The sequence below is a fragment of the Rhinopithecus roxellana genome, chromosome 14, assembly GCF_007565055.1.
Source record: "Rhinopithecus roxellana isolate Shanxi Qingling chromosome 14, ASM756505v1, whole genome shotgun sequence".
NCBI classification, from domain to species: Eukaryota; Metazoa; Chordata; class Mammalia; order Primates; family Cercopithecidae; genus Rhinopithecus; species Rhinopithecus roxellana.
Window position 1 is genome coordinate 43,956,388 of NC_044562.1, and position 21,091 is coordinate 43,977,478.

At 39.6% G+C, this 21,091-nt stretch overlaps 1 protein-coding gene across 3 annotated transcripts; it reads right to left on the reverse strand.

The window, feature by feature from the left end:
- Positions 1–51: 51 nt before the first annotated feature.
- Positions 52–20,589, reverse strand: C14H2orf88 (chromosome 14 C2orf88 homolog). 3 transcript variants are annotated; one of them, XM_010379745.2, is made up of 2 exons: positions 20,079–20,536; positions 52–3,837 (listed from the first exon to the last, which is right to left on the reverse strand). In XM_010379745.2, the coding sequence occupies exon 2, from the start codon at positions 3,673–3,675 to the stop codon at positions 3,388–3,390; it is 288 nt and encodes a 95-aa protein (XP_010378047.1). In that variant the 5' UTR covers positions 3,676–3,837; positions 20,079–20,536; the 3' UTR covers positions 52–3,387. The 3 variants fall into 3 exon arrangements, with proteins under 3 accessions (XP_010378047.1, XP_030772439.1, XP_030772438.1); XM_030916579.1 differs by having other exon boundaries at positions 20,060–20,536; XM_030916578.1 differs by having other exon boundaries at positions 3,053–3,837; positions 20,060–20,589.
- Positions 20,590–21,091: the final 502 nt, after the last annotated feature.

Here is a 21,091-nt window from a genome sequence, read left to right on the forward strand (position 1 = left end):
GTACACAATGTCAGAAAGCATTTGCTTCAGTTAAATAAGAACTCACACTACTTAATTGCAACTGGACTTTTATTGTGCAGTTACAACAACAAATGTTTTCAGAAAAATATTTGGAAAAAATATACCACTTCATAGCTAAGTCTTAGAAGAGGATTTGCTAATAAAACTTGAGTTTTGAAAATTAAGATGCAGGTAGTACTTCTGAACTAATGCCCATAGCTCCAAGGAAGACATGTCCTATTTAGTCATTCAAATACAAGATGAGGTCATTGTGATTAAGCAAACAATGTATTTGTTAGAACTTTGTTTTTAAATTACTGTTCCTTGACGTTACTTATAAAGAGTCTCTAACTTTTGATTTCTAAAACTATGTAATACAAAAGTGTAGTTTCCCCATCTAATAAAAGGCCAATGATACTGAGTAGAATATATGCGTATCATGCTACTTCGTTCAGTGTGTCTGTTTTTAATACTAATAAGGCAGTTTGACAGAAATTATTTTTTTGGGACTGAGGTGATAATTATTTTTGTCCCCTTGAAAATTGTGCTTTAAGTGCTAATAACCACAGGCAGATTGCAAACTGATAAGGCAACAAAAGTAGAGAATTTTAGGATCAAAGGCATGTAACTGAAAGGTAACAAAAGTACGTAAGAGACAACTGGGGAAGGCAGCAGTGAAGCATATTTGTGGGGTTGAGTTGTTGTAAATAAGGAATTTGCACATTTATTTTCTCTGATAACCTGCTTCAACAGTTGCCACCTGGAGGTTCTTTGTTGTGCTGGTAGAAGCCCATTTGCCCTTACATTGGATGTTCCAAATGTTTCCCTTTCCGGGAGGTAGTCTTTCAGATTCTTTCAGTCATCTGTTTTATATGTCTCCTGCCTTCTCAGACTGTCCTTCTACTCTATTTTATTGTTCATGGAAGACCTTCAAATTGAAGTAAAACCCATGAAAGAAGGCTGATATCCTATTAGTGATATTCTCATCCATCTTGTCATGAATGCCAACCTATATCGTGATAACTGTCACATGTAATGTAAATTTGTTTATTCATCTCTTATTCATTTATTCATCTTTTTAAATTCATTTGTTTGTTCATCTTTCTCCCATCTATTCCTGTCTTGATTTATCTACTAGCTCACTGATTATTCAAGCCTTGTAGTTCATATATGTCATGGGTTGACATATAATACAGCATATATTTCAGACATAAGTTTTTTGGAAATATTGTACACAAAATATCATACTCTATTAAAATGTGATTCAGGGACAAGGGAATGGTGCTTGGTGATAAAACTATACTGCCATAGTTGCTGAGGAAGGGCAGCAACAGAGATCAGACTTCTAGCTAATATGGATCTGGCAGGCATTCCCTGTTACACCCCTGGGAAATAGTGGCCCAGGGCACAGAAGGAACCTGAAATTAAAATATTTAGATACAACCAAAACTCACTTGTTTCTGTCCCTATGTACACTGAAAAATTTAGTGGGACATGCTGCTTTATGTGGCTTTGTGTTTTCACCATTGTACTTATTTTATATACCTAATCGTACATTTTAAGCAGCAAATGACCTTGCAGCAAAAAATGTCTCAGTGTGAGATGCAAAATGAATGAAAAACAACCACACCTATGCTTTTGTCACTCAACCTAAACTACTCTTCATGACCTGGAAATGTTTTATACTTATGGGAAACTTTCTGCCCTTAACCTTATAACTTCACATCCTTGTATGAATGGGTTTGGTCGTTTTTCTATTATATAAATCGTAGATTGCAAGTACAATGGGACAGTACAAATCCCGGGACTTGGTAAAATTAGAGTTGAATGATGACGTGTCCAAAGGCAACTGAAATATGACATATTTCAAATAATGTTTTCCTTGCTCATGTAACTTGGAGAATTCACTGTATTTGATTGTGGGTTTCAAAGTATTAGTGTTAAAATTAGAGGTAGATTTTCTGCCTGCTTACAAGACAAATACATATTTATCTCATTAAAGAGGTAATAAGCCTTTTTTTAACCTTTATATTTTCAATACTAGTGGTGTATTGTGGATCTAACACACACAGGCTTAAATAATTTCCTTTCCATTTAAACTCATAGTGTACCAAATCTTGATGAAAAGATAATTCTAGAAAGTCAACTCTTAATTTTCCAACAAGTTATGTCTTAATTTCTTCTTCCCCCTTCTAAATTTTCTGTTACCACTGATCTTCAAACAGTACTTAATCCTTTAAAACAAAAAGGTGTGTATGTGCCGTGACAGTAAAAATGAAAAAGAAAAAATAGCTTTCCTAAAAGGTAGCTAGGCTTATGGAAACGGTATAATAGGTGACTATAAATGCCCTATAGGCTTGTGTTACCACTAAAAAATAACAAAAACCCAGAAAACGAGTACTCTCCTCAGAGGACAGTTTTATCTTTTCTGTTTTGCAATACAACTGTAAATCTTCATGCATCATCTGGTCTCAGTAATTTTAATGGCGACCGCCTCACTAGTCAAGAAAAAACTGGGAATAAATGCCCATATTCCAGCTCTCTGTACCTCTGAGACAGTAAAGCTTAATAAACACACAATTAAAACTGAAACTTTCTACCTTGCAGACTTAAGTTTCTGTTATTTTTAAGATTCACTGGATTGCTCTTTATAAACGGTACCCATACTTGTTTTCTTGTATAGTTATATTACTGGGCTTCTTAATTCAATGCAATAAACACTAATGTCATGGCTTCTATAAACTGTTATCTTTAAGATGGCTTTAGGCACAAAGTCGGCAAAGTCTGAGTTGTCCAATAACAGCTGTAATTAGGGCCCTGAGGTCCAAGGTGGTAGTTACACTTCTCATCTACAAAAATAAATATCTTATTAAAGACAGGGTTCATTTGTGTCAAGAAGTAGAGATCCTTGACAAACAAGACTTACTGTTAATCACTATGATTTGAGTGCCATTCCCGTGCCAAGAAATTTTAGAAAAAGCCCTTTTCATATCTGGACTTTTTTGGGTATAAATTAACAAAATTGTCATTTTAAAAACCTTTAAAATAACCATTGGAATTTGGGGCAGTTTTTATTCCTTAGCATTTTCTTTGGTGATGCCATTACTTAGGAAGAAGTGCTATGACATTCAGTTGATTATTGGGTATCACAGGACCTCTGTTCAGCCCTTCAGATGACTAAAATCTAAGACTAAACAGAGAGAAATTGTTGTTAACATAGAAGTACTTAAAATGCATTTCATCCTAGGTGTTCTTATACTAGTGACATTATCGTAGACACATTTTTAAATCCAGATAAGTATTTGTACTTTTTCACACCAGTTTTTGCTTTTGTCGCATGTATTCAAACTAGCACCTCCACAGTCAAAGTGTTGTCATCCTACAGCCTCAAGGCCCCTCACTCTCAATGTATGGAATGTCATGGTACTTGATGTTATTGCATGCCCATTGCTGCAAGGCATCACACAAGATATCCTGAGACAGGCGGTGTGCATATTCCAAGATCACAATATTGGTCCCTGGGGGTTCCTTCACTTCCTCTTTGACATTAACTGGAGAAGGCATCCTAGGTAGACATCTCTCTTCTGGCATAAAGGGTTCTTCACTCTCATGCTGCTTCTCACCTTCATATATGGTAGGAAATGGGAAAGTTTGCTTTGATTTCATGCAGCCCATGTTATGAAGAGCTGTTTGTGGAGGAAGCAGTGGCAGACTACTTCCAGGCCATCTTTAGAAAACAATGAAATTTGTCCATGTGATGTTGACCAGTGCTTTCCCTCTCCAGGCCACTTCAGTATTCAATGTTCCCTTTCACCACTCTTCACGTGTAGTGTTTACCTGTCAAGAGAAGGTAGGTTTCATTTTGAAGTTACAGAATGCAAAATAGTGTATGATTGAGTGGCATGTAAAAATCCTTCCATCACTTTGGTCACATCGAAGAAATCTGAGGTAAAAACAAACAGCTTTATCTTACCAGTGGAAGAAAAAGATAATCACTCAATAAAAATGGCAACTTGCAAAATAGGAAAATATGTTTTTCAAGATCTTGCAAATTTTATAAAACTGAAAACAATTCAATTTTTGCTAGCTTAGATTTATCTATACCAAGGGTTAACAAACCATTGGGCCAAATTCCAGCTACCTATTTTTATACAGCCATGCTCACGTGTTTACATGTGTCCGTGGCTGCATTCATACTACGACAGCAGAAGTGAATAATTGTGACAGGCTATGTGCCCCACAAAGCTTAAAATATTTACTGTCTGACCCTTTACGGAAAATGTTTGCTGAGTCCTGATCTATACTGTCAAGCAAAACAAGCACATCAAAATTTGTTCCTCCCGAAACCTCATGAGCCTACAGACCTGCGACTACTGTAAGAGTCTGGCTTTATCCCCTGGTCACATATTTACAACTAAAAGAGTAGTAAACAATGTTTGCTTTACTCTAGTGCCACTTCTAAACAATATAGGTTACATATAGCAAAGCCACCTATTTTTCCTTCTGACTGTTCCCTGTGAAATTGTACAAAAGCTCAGATTAAAGTTAAAGGTTTTTCCTCCTAAATATATCATTCCTACCCTTGTTTGATGTTTGGTCAGTAAATAGATGACAATGTTTGTGACGTGCCTTCTAAGCCTCCCAAGTGTGTGTTATCACAGAATGAACTTCTCTTAAGGGACTTAAGGATAACTAACACAATATAAGACCAACTTCATTTTAAAGAGGACTATAACCTGTAAGAAGCACAGGTAATCTCTATGAATGAGATTAATGGTCCCTGACTGTATCTTAGTTTTGGGACTAAAAACATAGCTCTAAAAATTCTAAAATTTGTTTCTGAAAACACTTTTTTTTTTGAGACAGGGTCTTACTCTGTTACTCGGGCTGGAGTAAAGGATGCAATCATGGCTCACTGTAGCCTGGACCTCCTGGGTTCAAGTGATCCTCCCACCTCAGCCTACTGGGTAGCTGGCCTGCAGGCACAAGCCACCATGCCTAGCTAATTTTTTGTAGGGACAGGGTTTTGCCATTTTGTCCAGGCTGGTCTTGAACTCCTGGGGTCAAGTGATCTGCCCACCTTAGCCTCCCAAAGTGCCTGGATTACTGGCATGAGCCACTGTGCCTGGCCTGAAACCACTGATCTTAAGGCAAAAGCTTGCGTGCATCTAATTCATTTTTTTAATAGTTTGTAATTAAAGATGTCCAGAGGAGGTGATGTTTGCCAGGTCTACCACCATATATTATTCTATAAATTCTACCCAGTTTCTCATAATACTATATCTGTTCCTACCCCTAATAAGAGTGATATGAGAGTAAGAAAGGAAAGGCAGTCTTCTGCTTTTAATTGCCTTTAGTTCCGTATGCCCTGCTTCATGCTGCAAACTCAGAGACGTTAATTTTAAAAAGGAAACAGATATATGTGGTGTCTGTCTTGCTTACTAGCCTGAACTGAAGATGGGGACTGTCTTGGTTGTTCATCATCACCATGTTATGATTTTTTGTAGTGTCTATTTTTTACTGTGAGTGATGGTTAAGGGAACTGGACATGGTTAACCTGAAAAAAATTACTTAGAGAACTCAATGAGTGTCAGATAAATGAAAGGCTGTCAGTGGAACCATCAGAATATTCTGTGTTTTTTAAGACCTTTTGTTTTGCAGAAACAGCTTTTTCTTACCCTAACAAAGTAACTAGTGCCAGATTTGTGCATTTGCCAAAACCAGTTTTAAAACTGGACAAAATATATGATGCCATGTATTTTCAGGCATAGAGCAACAAGCAACACTGGATTGTGATCCCTGAGAGAAGAAAAACACAAGATGTTAAATCCCCCCGATGGTCATTGTGGGATTCTACCTGGGGGTATTTTCCAGCATTACCATGGGAGTTGAGCCCCAGGAGAGTCAGAGAGTGGCAACTCTGATGGAACAGAGGTTTGGATTACTAAAACAGCTGAAATTTATAAGATAGAGTTCAAGATTGGGAAGAGAGGCAGAAATCTGCATGAGACTTGTCAAAGGTACTGGGATGTGCATGTCCAGGATGAGGCTCTGCAAAATCTTAGCAAACGATTACTTCCTCTAGGACTTAAGGGTTGAACAGTGACACCAGAAGTTATACAGTACTTAGAATCCTTGGAATTGCAGCCTGAGTGGAGCGATCTCATTGAACACTTCTGTATTTAGTTACTACTCAAGAAATGTGACACCTTAGGAATCAGTAGCATACCCTATGCAAGGGTTGGCAAGTGTTTTCTTAAAGGGCTATGACTTAGGCTTGTGAGCTAGGATGTTTGTGGCTTCTCCAAATTCATATATTGAAACCTAATCCCCAATGTGGTGGTATTTGGAGGTGGGGGCTTTGGGTGATATTAGAGTATTAGTGCTCTCATAAGAGAGACCCCAGAGAGCTCCCTTGCCCCTACTGACATGTGGGGCCACACTGAAAAGCTATGAACCACAAAGCAGGCCTTCACAAGATACCATATATGCTCATGCCTTAAACTTGGACTTCCCAGCCTCCAGAACCATGAGAAATAAATCTGTGTTAGTGATAAACACTCAGTCATATAAATACTCCATACTAGTCTCTGGTATTTTGTTATACCATCCTGAATGGACTAAGACACATAGGGTCTATGTCACAACTACTCAGCTCTGCTATTATAGCACAAAAGAAGCCAGATAATACATTAATATTAAACAAATGGCCATGGCTATAGCCAATAAAACTTCATTTACAAAAATAGGCAGCCACCCTATGGACCACATTTGACTAAGTTCAAACAGAAATAGTCCCCTTTAGCAAGAAATAAAACAATACCATTTAAAGAAAGATAACATAAGCCAGATGCCTTACAAGTTATTATTCACAGTGCCTACCGTTCAATTAAAAAATTACTAGCCATACAAAGAAGCAGGAAAATCTGACCCATAATCAAGAAAAAAAAAAGACCCAGCATTTCTTAATAGAAATTAATAAAGGAACTTTAAAGTAGCTATTTAAGTATGCCCAAGAAAATAAAGGAAAAAACTAGTGAACAAAAAAAGAATTTCAGAGAAATGGAAATTTTAAAATAAAAATGGAAAATCAATAACTGAAATGTACAAGACATGAAAAATTCATTGTGTGGACTACTGAATGTTGGAAAAGATAGGATTAGTGAACTTGAACATAAATCTATAGATGTGTCCAATCTGAAAAATGGAGGGAAAAGATTTTAAAAATAGAGCAGCAGCCACTAAAGAGATAATGCAAGTATGACTTCTGAGGAAAGGAATTAGACACGTTTAACCCAGAAGAAGACAGGAAAGGAAGAACATGGGGGTTGGGAGGGACAATTAGAAAACCACCATATGAAAAAGCCTTCTATATATAATTACCTGAAAGAAAAATGGACTAAAAATAACAATTGAAAGGCAGAGATGATCAGACTAGTTTAAAAATCCAAACCACACATATATAGTCTTTTCAACGAGTGCTGGAACAACCAAATCATCCATATGCCCAAAAAAAAAAAAAAAAAAAAAAAAAGCTGGACACAGATCTTAAATCCTTCACAAAATTAATTTGAAATGGATCACAGACCTAAATATAAAATAGGACTCCTAGAAGATAACATAGGAGGCAATGTGGATAACCTTAGGTTTGGTGACAACCTTTTAAATTCAGTGCCAAAGGCATGATGTGTTAAAGAAATAATTGATAAGTGGGAGTTCACTAAAAATCTGCTCTGTTTAAGACATGGTCAAGAAAATGAGAAGACAAGCCACAGACTGGGAGAAAATATTGTAAAAGCATATTTGATAAAAGATTGTTATCTATATTTGATAAAATTGTTATCTAAAGTATACAAAGAACTTCTAAAAGTTAGCAATACAAATATGAACAAGCTAATTGAAAAATGGGCAGAAGATCTGGACAGACACCTCACCGAAGTCTTCTTACATATAGATGGTACATAAACGTATGGAAAAATGTTCAGCATCATGTAATTCAGGAATTGTAAATTTAAACAGTGAGATAATGGCAAAAGCAACAGAACTCTCATTCATCGTTAGTGAGAATGCAAAATGGTACGGTTATCTTGGGAGGACAGTTTGGCAGTTTCTTACAAAACTAAACATATTCTTACTATACGATCCAACAGTTATGCTTGGTATTCAACCCAGTGAGTTGAATGCTTAAATCCATGCAAAAATCTGCACATGGATGTCTGTAGCAGCTTTATTCATAACTTTGAAAACTTAGAAGCAAGCAAGATGTCCTTCTTGGTGAATGAGTAAACTGTGGTACATCTAAACAATGGAATACATTCAGCATTAAAAATAAATGAGTTAGGCTGGGCATACTCACTCATGCCTACAATCCCAGCACTTTGGGAGGCTGAGGCGAGTATCACTTGAGCCCAGGAGTTCAAGACCAGCCTAGGCAACATAGCAAGACCCCATCTCTACAAAAAAAATAAATATGAAAAAAATTAGCCAGGCATGGTGGTGCACACCTACAGTTTTAGCTACTCAGGAAGCTGAGGTCGCTCAGGCCCAGGAGTTGGAATTGAAGGTTGTGGTAAGTTAAGATTGATTGCACCACTCTACTCCAGCCTGGGTGACTGAGCAAGACTCCATCTCAAAAATTAATAATCCAGCCATGGAAAGAAAAGGAGGAACCTCAAATGCTCATTACTAAGGTAAGCCAATCTGAAAGGGGTACATGCTGTATGATTACAACTATATGACATTCTAGAAATGGCAAGACTCTGGAGGCAGTAAAAAGACCAGTGGTTGCCAAGGGTTATGGAAGAGGCTGAGATGAATAGGTGGACCAGACAATTTTTAAGGCAATGAAACTATTCTATATGATACCAATAACAGATTTCTGTCATACATTTGTCAAAAACCATAGATTGTACAACACCAGGAATGAATTCTAATATAATGTGGACTTCAGGTGATTGTGATGTGTCTAGTGGGAGATGCTGCGCGTGTGTGTGTACACAGGATATGTGGGAACACTGTATTTCCTGCTCCATTTTTCTGTTAAAACTACTCTGAAAAACAGTATTATTTTTTAAAAAATACACCCACTATATGCTATCTATAAAAGATACACAACTTAAAACTGACAAAGAAACCCAGAAGCATAGCTGGAGACTTAAAACATTACTAGAATATTCAAAGAAAAAATAATACGCATTCTGAACAACATTATGCTCCAACTTGAGTTGATATTCACAGAACACTATACCCAACAACTATTACATATTCTTACCGACTGCATATGGAACATTCACCAAGATAGACTATTGATAGTCTCAGCAGATTGCAAAGGCTTAAAACATTACACAGTATATTTTCCAACCACCCCAGATAGTAAAATATCTAGAAAAGCCTCATATATTGGGAAACTAAACATATTTCTAAGTAACCCATGGGACAAAGAAGATAATCACAGGAGAAATTAAAATATATTTTCAACTAAACGAAAGCCGAAACATCAGAATTTTGAAATGCATTAATTAGAGCTTAGAAATAAATTTATATATTTAAATGCTTATAACAGAAAAGTTTAAATCAGTGATATAAGCTTTTACCTTAAGCTTAAAAAAGAAAAGCAAATTAAACCCAATATAAGTAGACAGAAATAGGTAAGAACAGAAATCAGCATACGATAGAGACAACAGAATGAATGCTGGTTCTTTAAAAATATCTAATAGATACATCTCTATACAGACTGATCAAGAAAAATAAGTCACATATTAAGATGTGTAATGGGTATTATGACATCTATATACATTTAAAAGGCAAACAGGAATATAAACAATTTTATGCCAATATCAAATTACCAAAATTGGCACAAGAAGAAAATCTGATAGCTCTCCATCAATTAAAGAAATTGTATATTCAGCAAAATTCTAGCAGGCTTTTCTGTAGACATTGACAAATGGATTCTAAAAGTCCAATCAAAATCCCAGCACTCTGTTTCTTAAAAAGTTAACCATGCACTTACCCTGTGAACCAGCCATTTCATCTCTAGATATCTAAGACAAATGGAATCATAGGTATTTTAAAAATCTGTATACCAACATCCATAGCCTCTTTATTCACAATAGCCAAAGCTGGAAACAACCCAAATGTCCATCAGTAGGCAAATCAAATGGATAAACAAATTGGGGATATCCTTAAAATGGAACATAGCTTGACAATAAAAAAAGATGAACTACTGGTATGTCAAACCACATGGATGAATCTCAGACATGTTGAGCCAGATAAAAAAGATGGATCTTATGTGAATTTCAAGATTGGACAATAGTGACCCTATGAATAGAAATCATAATAGTGATTCCCTTTGGGTGGGAGGTAGTAAGGACTGTTTGGAAGAGGCCCTGAAATACTTTCTAGGCTATTAAAAATATTCTGTATCTTAATTGGTATGTTAATGAGGTATATGTTTGTTAAAACATGTTGGATCGTACCTTTAACATCTGTGTACTGTATTTCACTGTAATTTTTACTTTAAAAGTATAAGAACAGTTTTTGAGAACATTCTGGGGCACCTAAATCCAGGGGACTGATGTATTTTATCTGAAAAAGACTGTCTATGGGCAGCATCCAGAGCAGACTAGCTCCCTGTGCTGGAGGATTCCAGTGTGAGGCCTGCTGCTTCCTTTCTGCCCCAGCCTAAAACCAGCCCAACTCAGTGGTCATAGTCTTCTGGGCCTACCGAAGAACAAAAGCCTACTTCTAGTTCTTCCAGTTGCCAGGTAAAGGGCTTTATTTATCTGTCACTTCCTTTGGGAACAGGTAGAATGCTTTGATTTAGAATGATGGCAATAAATGAGAAACCAATTTGAAATTGGATGTGAGAGTCTTCTGTCCTTTATTGTGCTGTTCCTGAACTTGTAGCTAAGGAGGGTAGAGTAGGGAGAGGGATCTATAACCTTATCCAAGGAACCAGATTAGTAATACTTCATCCCCACCACACTTTAATTTGCACATATTTCTAGAGTATAGGACATCAAAAATACCTAGATAGTAAAATATTTATGTTGTTAACCTTCAGATGGTTTAGCCATATCAAGTATAGAAAACAACCGTTCTTCAGTTACTTATCAAATCTGCTTACTAATTTATGTTGTTTATCATCTCTTCCCATCTAATAGATGAAACAGGCAGATAGGTCTAGCTCTTCCACTTGCTGACCCGGAGTTCACATGGCAAATAAGAATGGAGCTGTCAGTGCTCCAACAGTACTTTATCCAGTCCAGCCTATGTTTTTAAGTGTAACTTTTTCTCTTTCTTGAACTTACAGAACCTCTGTCCCAACTTTGAAGTTAATTCTTGCCAGTAAAGACCAAGATAGCTCCTTCCCAGGGTCTCTGTTTCTCTCTTTTCATTGCCCCTGTCCTTGACCTGATCTCTGGACTATCAGCAAGAACATGATGGCCCAGACCTTCCCAGTCTCCCAAACAGGTCTCTGGGTACTACTGCTCCAGGACTAGCTGTCAAATCTAGCCTTCAAGTCCTGTGTTGGGAAAAATGACACTGATATATTCATGTAATTAGGTTATCATCTGCTCCAGTAAGTAGCTATCTAATGGAATTGCTCGTGGCATGTTGAGAAGATGCAATTGCCTTAATTGAATGGGATTAGTAAACTGCCACCACATATTTGTTAATCAGATTTTCATGCTATAGTTTCCATCCCACAGAAGCCTCTTAAGTTTTACCATGAATAAAAAAGCATGATCCTTAAAGTAAGGGCCAGGGGGGCAAAAAGGTTCATGTGCAGCATCTACTGTTCATGGTAGCAGCTGTTTAAATACTTTTAAATACTTAAAAGGCAGTTACAATACAGAACTTTAAATACTTAAAAGGCAATTACAGTACAAGCCTGCACACCATTGAAGAACAGACTTTGTATACTTTCAATCACTTCTAATAAGATAGTTGATTCATAAGGAGGAAATAAAGTTTCAAAAATGTTAGCCATTAATGCAAGTCAGTGGCTAGGCAGCTAAGATTAGCCTTAACAGGTGCGATCAGCTGTCCTGAATTAATGTTTAGTCTTATTCATTTGGGAAGTTACTATGGTCATCAGTTGAAGGTGTGATACATTAAATGGTGCAGATCAACTAGGAAAAGTGTTTTGGCCTTCTTGTCATTTTAACTGGCTAATTACAGAAATATAAAATGTTTAAAAAACACAGTTTCTCAAAAATATTTAAATCAACTTTTTATACCTTAGTTCTCAAGATACACCAAAAAACTATCAGAGCATCCCTTAACCATCCAACCAGTCTATATTGAGTGTCTACTATGTGTTTGGAACCTGTGTCCATAGAATGTAAGTGCTTCCAAAATTAACAATCAAAAGGAGAAAGAGAATATAATTTATTCAGGCTGTAAGTAATAACATCTAACAGTGCCCTTCCACCCACCACTCCCAGCCAGGAGTGGCATATTCCCAAGAAATTTCTGGCATATTCCCAAGAAATTTACTCCTTTTGATGACACTGCACCCAGAATGGAGGAACACAGCTACAAAATGAACTACAAAGAATGGGCCAGCCAGGCATGATGGCTCACATCTATCATCCCAGCACTTTGAGAGGCCAAGGCAGAAGGATCAGTTAAGGCCAGGAGTTCATAACCAGCCTGGACAACATGGCAAGACCCTGTCTCTACAAAAAATATAAAAATTTACCTGGGCATGGTGGCATGTACCTATAGTCGCAAGTACTCAGGAGGGAAGTCAGGGGAAACTCTGACCCCTACCCCTCAAATCACAATGCACAGACACATACATACACATTACAGTCATACATAACGAAAAGAACGCCCCTTTATGTGTTTCAATGTTATTTGAACCCTCAAAGCACTAAAAATATAGAGTGAGCCCTGACACTATCCTCAGGAAGAGATCTAGCAACAACTGGGGCTTCTGTTGGGTCCATCAAAGAGAAAATGTGATTTACTGCAACTCCCCACCTTTTTTCCTCCTAGAGCCAGGATCTCAGTCCATCGCCTGGGCTGGAGTACAGTGGCCAGTTGTGGCTCACAGCAGCCTTACAAACTCCTGAGTTCAAACTGTCCTCTGGCTTCAGCCTCCTGAGTACTTGCAACTATAGGTACATGCCACCATGCCCAGGTAAATTTTTATATTTTTTGTAGAGACAGGGTCTTGCCATGTTGTCCAGGCTGGTTATGAACTCCTGGCCTTAACTGATCCTTCTGCCTTGGCCTCTCAAAGTGCTGGGATGATAGGTGTGAGCCATCATGCCTGGCTAGCCCATTCTTTGTAGTTCATTTTGTAGCTGTGTTCCTCCATTCTGGGTGCAGTGTCATCAAAAGGAGTAAATTTCTTGGGAATATGCCAGTGGAAGGTATCACAAAAAGGTCACAATTTGGACATGAGCTGGACCCAAACACAAAACTAGCCAAAAAAAAAAAAAAGTAACTTCTAAAATCTGCTCTGTAAACGCATAGGCTGCTACCTCCCAAGAAGTCCATCTTAAACATTAGATTAACAGAGATGGTTTATTTTACCATTGTCCCATTTTATGTCATATTCTTAAGCCTTTACACAGGTTTCTAAGATGCCTTATATCTCAAGTTATGGCTTAAAATTGGTCTCACCCTGAATTAATGTAAATATCTAATAAAAACCATGTTATGGTCTTCCAAAAAGTTTTATGCATATATATATACATATATATATATTTTTTTTTTCTTTCCCATTTTTCCAATTTCAGTCTTTCCAATTTCAGTGTAGATGTGATTAATAGAAATACCAATTCATTAAAACATAACTCAAAGCGGGCAGATCACCTGAGGACAGGAGTTCGAGACCAGCCTGGCCAACATGGTGAAAAGCTGCCTCTACTAAAGATACAAAAATCAGCCAGGTGTGGTGGCAGGTGCCTGTAATTCCAGCTACTCAGGAGGCTGAGGCATGAGAATCGCTTGAACCTGGGAGGCGGAGCTTGCAGTGAGCCACTGCACTCCAGCCTGGGTGATAGACTCAGGCTCAAAAAAAAATAAAAATAAAAAATAAGTTTATAAAAAATATACGTAACTCAGTTTCTAGTAACATGTTTGTCATTATGTGTTCTCTAATAATGGATACGGAGAAAGAATATACTTTCTTGTAGGGCTCTGAAAACTGGACAGTAAGTGGAAGTCTTTGTACTGGGAGTATTGAGAATCATTCACTTGGACTATAAATTCACAGCAGGATCCAATGACATTGGTTAAACAGGCAAACAGAAATGGACACAATTTAAACATAATGTTCTTTGTCTTTCACCAAAAAGTAAAAGCTACAAAATACTGTAAATATGACTTTGGTCAGTATGAAGGTTACCAAAAGAACACTACTATAGGGTCCTTAGAAACGGAGAATTTGGTTTCGTCCTCAGGCACTTAGAGCACACACAGTGTACAGCTGCTCACTGACAGGACGGGCTCAGGATGACTCCATGTGGTCACTCTTGGGGCCAAAATTTCTCAATAGAGAGGCAGAGAAAATAACCTTGTTAAGAAATGAGACAATGTTTGAGATTCTAATAAACCTGAATAAAGCGGTATGGTATGATTTTATCTGTAAACGGCTCTACCTCAGTCATCTAAAAATTGTGATTTTGGTCGGGCACGGGGGCTCACACCTGTAATCCCAGCACTTTGGGAGGCCGAAGTGGGTGGATTACCTGAGGTCAGGAGTTCATGACCAGCCTGGCCAACATGGTGAAACCCCATCTCTAATAAAAATAAAAATATCAGCTGGGTGTGGTGGCACACGCCTGTAATCCCAGCTATTAGGGAGGCTGAGGCAGGAGAATCATTTGAACGTGGGAGGGAGAAGTTGCAGTGAGCCGAGATCGCACCACTGCACTCCAGCCTCGGTGACAGAGCAAAGACTCCATCTCAGAAAAATAAAAATTGTGATTCTATATGTAAAGCATCTAGAACTTCCTTGGAACATGGAACATGTTCTGTGTTATTTCCATTCCTTATCTCTCCAGATTGTCTCCTAAAGCTACTAACATCTAATTATTAAGTGTTCTATTATATCTCCAGATTATAATTGAGGAAAGAGAAGTATAATCTAAGAATGACAACAGTAATTTAGGATTTTGAACAATTAGAGATAGACTAACTGTTGAACAGGTGATACATGTCTTAAGTCCAGGTATCAATACTTCATCTTATTTACCAGGTCCTCCAGGTAGAGGATAAAAACCACACACATACACAAGCAAGTATTTCCCTAAGCCCTTCTGGGCTTCACTCTGGCTACCAGGTGGCTTCATCTGGCCACTCCTATTTATGACCATGAATGTTGACCTTCAATCTGCAGCAATTCCTCCAGCACCATAATATAAATCCTCACAGAAAAATGAAAAGGAGCTCTGACCAACTAGTTAAGAAAACCTGATCTAGAACCTCTCCCTGCTTTATCATTTTGTTAAGTTAATAGATAAGCCGCAAATTCTAACCACCTCCTTGAGTCACATTTCTTTTGCAAACTCCTGTGCATATGTGTGTTTAAATCTGTTCTATTTATGCCATTACTCTTTTATCAGTTTGATTCACAGGCCTTGGTCACAAACCTAAGAGGGTAGAAGAGCTTTTTTTCCTCCCCTACAGATTCAATTTCTATTAGTCTTTAGTAAAACCACTTCATTTTAGAACAAGTAGGAGGCATAAATTAATAAAAGTGTTAAGTGCTATGCACTGAATTAAGTTCTAGGCAGCAGTATATGTAATTTCGAGCACTGAAAAGAATCATCACTCTGGTATAGAAACGTGGAAGAACATAGTGTTCAAATTCACTAGGACTCTAGGTCAGAGGACCAAGAATTCAGAAAATTTTGCCATTTAAAGTTTCATAGTTCTTTCATGATCCATATACTCCACTTCTTTACCTAAGGAGTTATTGTAGGGTTCCTATTTTCTGTGGCCAACAGTACAGTGTCTCGGGGGGAAGAGAGGTACATTTAATATAAACATTTTTTTAAAGCTCTGTTTTTACCCAATGGACTTAATTTCTCACTAATACAAGGAAATTTCCTCTCCCATCACGTGAATCTCCTTGGCTCACCCATGCTCATTTCCTACTCCTAGTCCTCCTTTAAGCTGAAACACACCACCTCGCCTTTATCTCCACCCAGCACCCTTTTCCCTGTTCCCTACTTAAACCCAAGTACTATCTTTGAGGATAGGGGAAGCCACATCTCCTTCCTGCAGACTTTCCAGTCCTCCTCCCACCCTTCCTCAGAATTCTGTTCTTGAACTGAAGTCTCGTCTTTAATGTATAAATGCTGTCTCCCCAAATGAGATTAGATATTCCTCAAAGGCAGGAGTTTATTTTTTTCTTTATTTTGTACAGAACAGTTCTCTACATCAAGGCGACTAACGAATGCTTATTAAAGTTTTCCCATTTGTCAACTCTCCATATGCCTGTAGTATGTTAGATGTTGGGAATAAAACAGTGACATTTACATAGTTCTGCCTCTTGCAGGCTGTTTACATGCAAAGGCTACAAACTTGCAGTAGTGCTTGGGCCAGTGTTTTGTTGGGCCAGTGCAGTGTTGCAACTGTTCTGAATTAGAATACTTCTAAGCTAGGCATTCACTCTTGGGGTCACATATCTGTTACTCCCTCCCATTCAGCTTCAGTAATTTATGTTACCTTCAGCCCCTTGTGAAACACTCCTAGTTTCACAACTTTTAACTTACAAGGAATAAATTCATTCTTAAAATACAAGGCTCTTCACATGTGAGGTACTGATTAGAGTTATTTACTACTGCCAAAACTTTCAACATTATAACACCTTGAGTGGTTCTACTTCTCAACCACCGACTTAGTGCATGTTGTGCATAGTATACTTACTATACGGAAAGTGTAGTAAGAAAGGCTCATTTTAAAATTCTCAAATCCAAGGATAGATGGCGTATTAACTAATGAGAAAGAAAACAAAACTGCTCAGCAACTGTTTTGCTCCCTTAAAAGCAAATGATTTCAAGCTGGAAAGCATGGAAACCTCACTAAGAGAGAACTAAGGTGCAAGAAGAAGAGGTCACTTTAAAAGAATCCATGCCTTGACATTCTGGTGATATTCCAGGGTACCAAGAGAAGCTGCGGATGTCAGCACAGAACTATCCTGGCAACCTCTGGAAAAACATGGAGCAGGGCAGCCTCAAGAAGCTAGAGATTCAAACACAACTTTTTTCCCCCAGTGTGTTTATTTTTAATATTCAAAGCTAAAGGAAAGAATTAGAATTCCTAGACTTTACAGACTAATAGTTTGACATCTATCTCTAGCAAAATTCAAACTTAAACATTAAACAAGGAACAATGGGGGTTGGGAAAGACTGGGGATTTCTAGGAACTAGCAATGTGCTAAGAATCATTCATTTTTAAACTAATGTTATTTACTTTTGTGGTAGATCAGGGAATATGCAAGATCTTTACTTTTCAGCAAGACATTTTTCTCATGTCTTTATGGAGAAGACTGCTCTATGGACTAGAATAGTTTGGTAAGAAAGGGCTGAGTCCAGCTAATTCATTAGTTCAAGCAAAATCTACTGAAGGCCAACTAGATTTCCAGCCAGTATTGTACTTGGTGCTTTCATTACTTTGAATTTTAACAACCACCCTGAAAGGCAGATGTTACCTCATTTTATTGATACTGAAAATAAGTTTCTCAAGGTCACAAAGCTAATAGGTATCAGAGCCAGACTCCAAAACCAGCCTCCAAAAATCCAGGACCATTTCTACTGTGCCACAGGTTTCTAGAGGTACCACGGTCATAGCAAAAGGACTTGTCCTATCTGTTGTCAGTGACTTGAATGTCTGGTGAATAAACTCAGCAAATGTGTAGGTGACACAAAACTGAAAAGTAGAATTAACATGATGAATGACATAAGATGAAAACATCTAACTGCAAACCATACAGAGGCTTTAAGTAATACAAGCCAACAGAAAAAAGAAATTCAGATTCAAGAAATGCTTAACTGCATAATTAAAAAATTAATAAAGCCTACCTTTATTTTTGTCTCCTTTGCTTGACAGCAAAGCACACGGGGTATGGAGGTGAGGTTTTTAGTTAACTTCTGTGTATTTACTACAAATGCCAATTAAGCAATAGATGATTTCATTTGAAGATGGCAACTCATTGCACCCTGCACTATTTGGGTTAGACTGACTTATTGAATTCAATTTTAGGCTAAGGATCTTTAGCACAGAGAAGGGTCTTAGGTAAGGAAGGAAACAAACTAGTATTTATTGAAGATAACTAACATTTACTGACTCCTAGGCACCTCTACTAAGTACTTTATTATTAATTTAATCCTCACAGTAACCCTAGGGTTAGACAAAGCATATTATTCCCGTTTTACAGATGAGAAACTGAGGCTCAGGGATCTGAAAGACTGTCAAGCAAAGGAGACAAAAATATCATTTTGTATCACTTTAGACCTCTCGTTTTTTTTTTTTTTTTTTTTTTTTTTTTTTTTTTTTTTTTTGAGACGGAGTCTTGCTCCGTCGCCCAGCCTGGAGTGCAGTGGCCGGATCTCAGCTCACTGCAAGCTCCGCCTCCCGGGTTCATGCCATTCTCCTGCCTCAGGCTCCCGAGTAGCTGGGACTACAGGCGCCCGCCACCTCGCCCGGCTAGTTTTTTTGTATTTTTTTAGTAGAGACGGGGTTTCACCGTGTTAGCCAGGATGGTCTCGATCTCCTGACCTCGTGATCCGCCCGTCTTGGCCTCCCAAAGTGCTGGGATTACAGGCTTGAGCCACCGCGCCCGGCCGACCTTTCGTTTCTTAACTATTTCTGGGTCACGGACTCTTTTTAGACTCTGACTAAAGTTTTAGATCTTTTTTGCAGAAAAATCTTGTTTCTAAGTTCACAGTTGGAGCGCTATTGGCCAGGTAGGACTAATGAGAAACAGGTACTGCTTCCTAAGCGGTTGTCAGTTCAGTGTAAACAAGGCCTTGCTAACAACAGAAAAGGAGGAACCCCTCAAAATGTAATGAGCTCCCTGTTACTGAAGTGTTCAATCAAAATGTGGCTGGCTTCTCAGGAGTGCTACAGAGGAGATAATAAAATGGATTGGAGGTTGGTCTACAATTTTAAGGCACCTTTTTGTTACAAGATTGTGTGGACCTAAACAAGTAATGCTTATAATTTTTGTTTAATGGCAAAAGAAAATTAAAAACTGAAATTATTCTTCCAGACCATGCTCCTTGAAAGCAGAATGCGTAAATATTATTTCCCATCTATTTATGATAGCCATATTAAGTGCTTGAAAACAGCCTCATCCAAAGGGAAAAAGGAAGAGCCAACTGTTGATCTTGGTTTGATTTATACTTTGTCATAATACAAGTAGATTCCATATTCCGCCTAATTCTTATCTAAAAATTTCCCTGAGAGAGCTGCCACATACACTAGATCCTAAAAAGATGGTCTTTGATAAGAACCTTTACTAGTTTACAATTTTATGTTAATCCCCTAAAGGATAGGGGAGGGACTGGTGTCAGACCAGAGACATAAGCGAGACAACTCCAATTGTTCTGCTTTGCTTCTTTGACCCCTTCACTCATGGCAGGATCTTACCTGTCTACTCCTCTTAATTTCTTATTTGCATCATTTCACCTCAATATTCAGCCTCCCACAGCTCCAAAGAGCACAAGAGCGAATACTTTGCTCGTGATATGCCATTCAGAGCACAAGCCTGACAGCTTGGCATATCAATGCAATGTTCATGGGCAAATCTCTCACCTGAAAATCTTCACTCACTCTTCAGGTAGGAAGCAGGGTGGAATTGCAACTCATAATGAGATACCTTGCATTGGGAAGCCCAGAACAAGATTGAAGCGGTGGGGGCTAACTCTTCTCCATTAGGGGACGGAGATGTGAGGCTCTATCCACGGCAGCTGGCTGAGAAAGGTCTCGTTTAATTAAAGCCTCCTGTAACTCATGGGTTTCTGCCATTGAAAAATCTAAAAGGCACAGCTGACAAAGACCGACACACACTCGCCCTTCATCAGTCACCCACCTCCCAGATGTTCACTTACACATCGCCTGGCAGCTGCGCGCCCATGGCACGTCCGGACAGCCGTGCGGACCCCGGAGGCAGCCTGCGATCAGGCCCGGGGCGGGTCTCCGAAGCTCCCGGGGCGGCGCTGCAGTGTGAGGGGGGCTTGCTGGCCTCTGGGCGGGCGGCAGCTGAGGCCCGGCGGGGGCAAAGTGCAGTCCAGCTGCCAGGGCAACGGCGCCGCCTTCTCGCCGGCGCCCGGCTCAGCCAAGTGGCAGCATGTGGAGGACGGGGCGTCCTTCGGCTGCGCTTGGGCTCCCGGCCCCTCCTCCTGCCGTCGCCGCCGCGCCCGCCGCGCGCTCCTCGCGGGTTTGCGCCCCGCATCCGGTCCCCAGACGGCCGCCTAGGGGCGCTCAACTTCAGGTCGCGCCCTCTGGGAGCGGCCCACGAATTTCGGGTGGCAGAGGGTTGCCTCGATGCTTCCTCAGGCGCAGGGTCCGAGGCAGGGACGGGAGGGGCGGAGCTGGGTTGTCAGCCGGTCGGTCTGGGCCACCGCCCTCACGCCCCCCGGAACTACCAAGCAGCTGCCGGCGCCGCAGCGGGAACAGACCCGCAAAGATCAATGAAAGCAGAAGCCAGCGAGGCATCGCACAGGTCAATGAAAGTAAGAGCCAGGGAGGCATTTCGCTGTCCCGGCCCCTGGCCTTGCCCCTGGTCTCGGCCACCTGGGCTGCGAACTCTCCTGAGCTCCGCCCTGGTGGGAGGGGGCTCTGCCCTCCAAGGCCTCTCCGCCACGGGGCCTGCCTTGGGACAACAGGTGCTGGGCCGCGGCGCTGAGCCCGCCTGCAGGGGGCCCTGCAGCCTGGCCGCGGCCTTCCCAACTAAGGGTTCCGCGCTCGGGCCAGGCTGAGCTGCCAGACCTGCTTTGACCTGAAACCCCACTCTTGCAGAGCTGGGCCAGGGATTCCGCCCTTCCCACCTCCTTTGCACCATGAGTATGCAAACCAAAAGTGTTGGAAGTACTTAAACATTTAAAGGACACATCCATTTTAT

Excerpts from the sequence above, each read along its gene's own strand:
- C14H2orf88 (XM_030916578.1), bottom strand. The coding sequence starts at position 20,422 with ATGCGGGGCGCAAACCCGCGAGGAGCGCGCGGCGGGCGCGGCGGCGAC.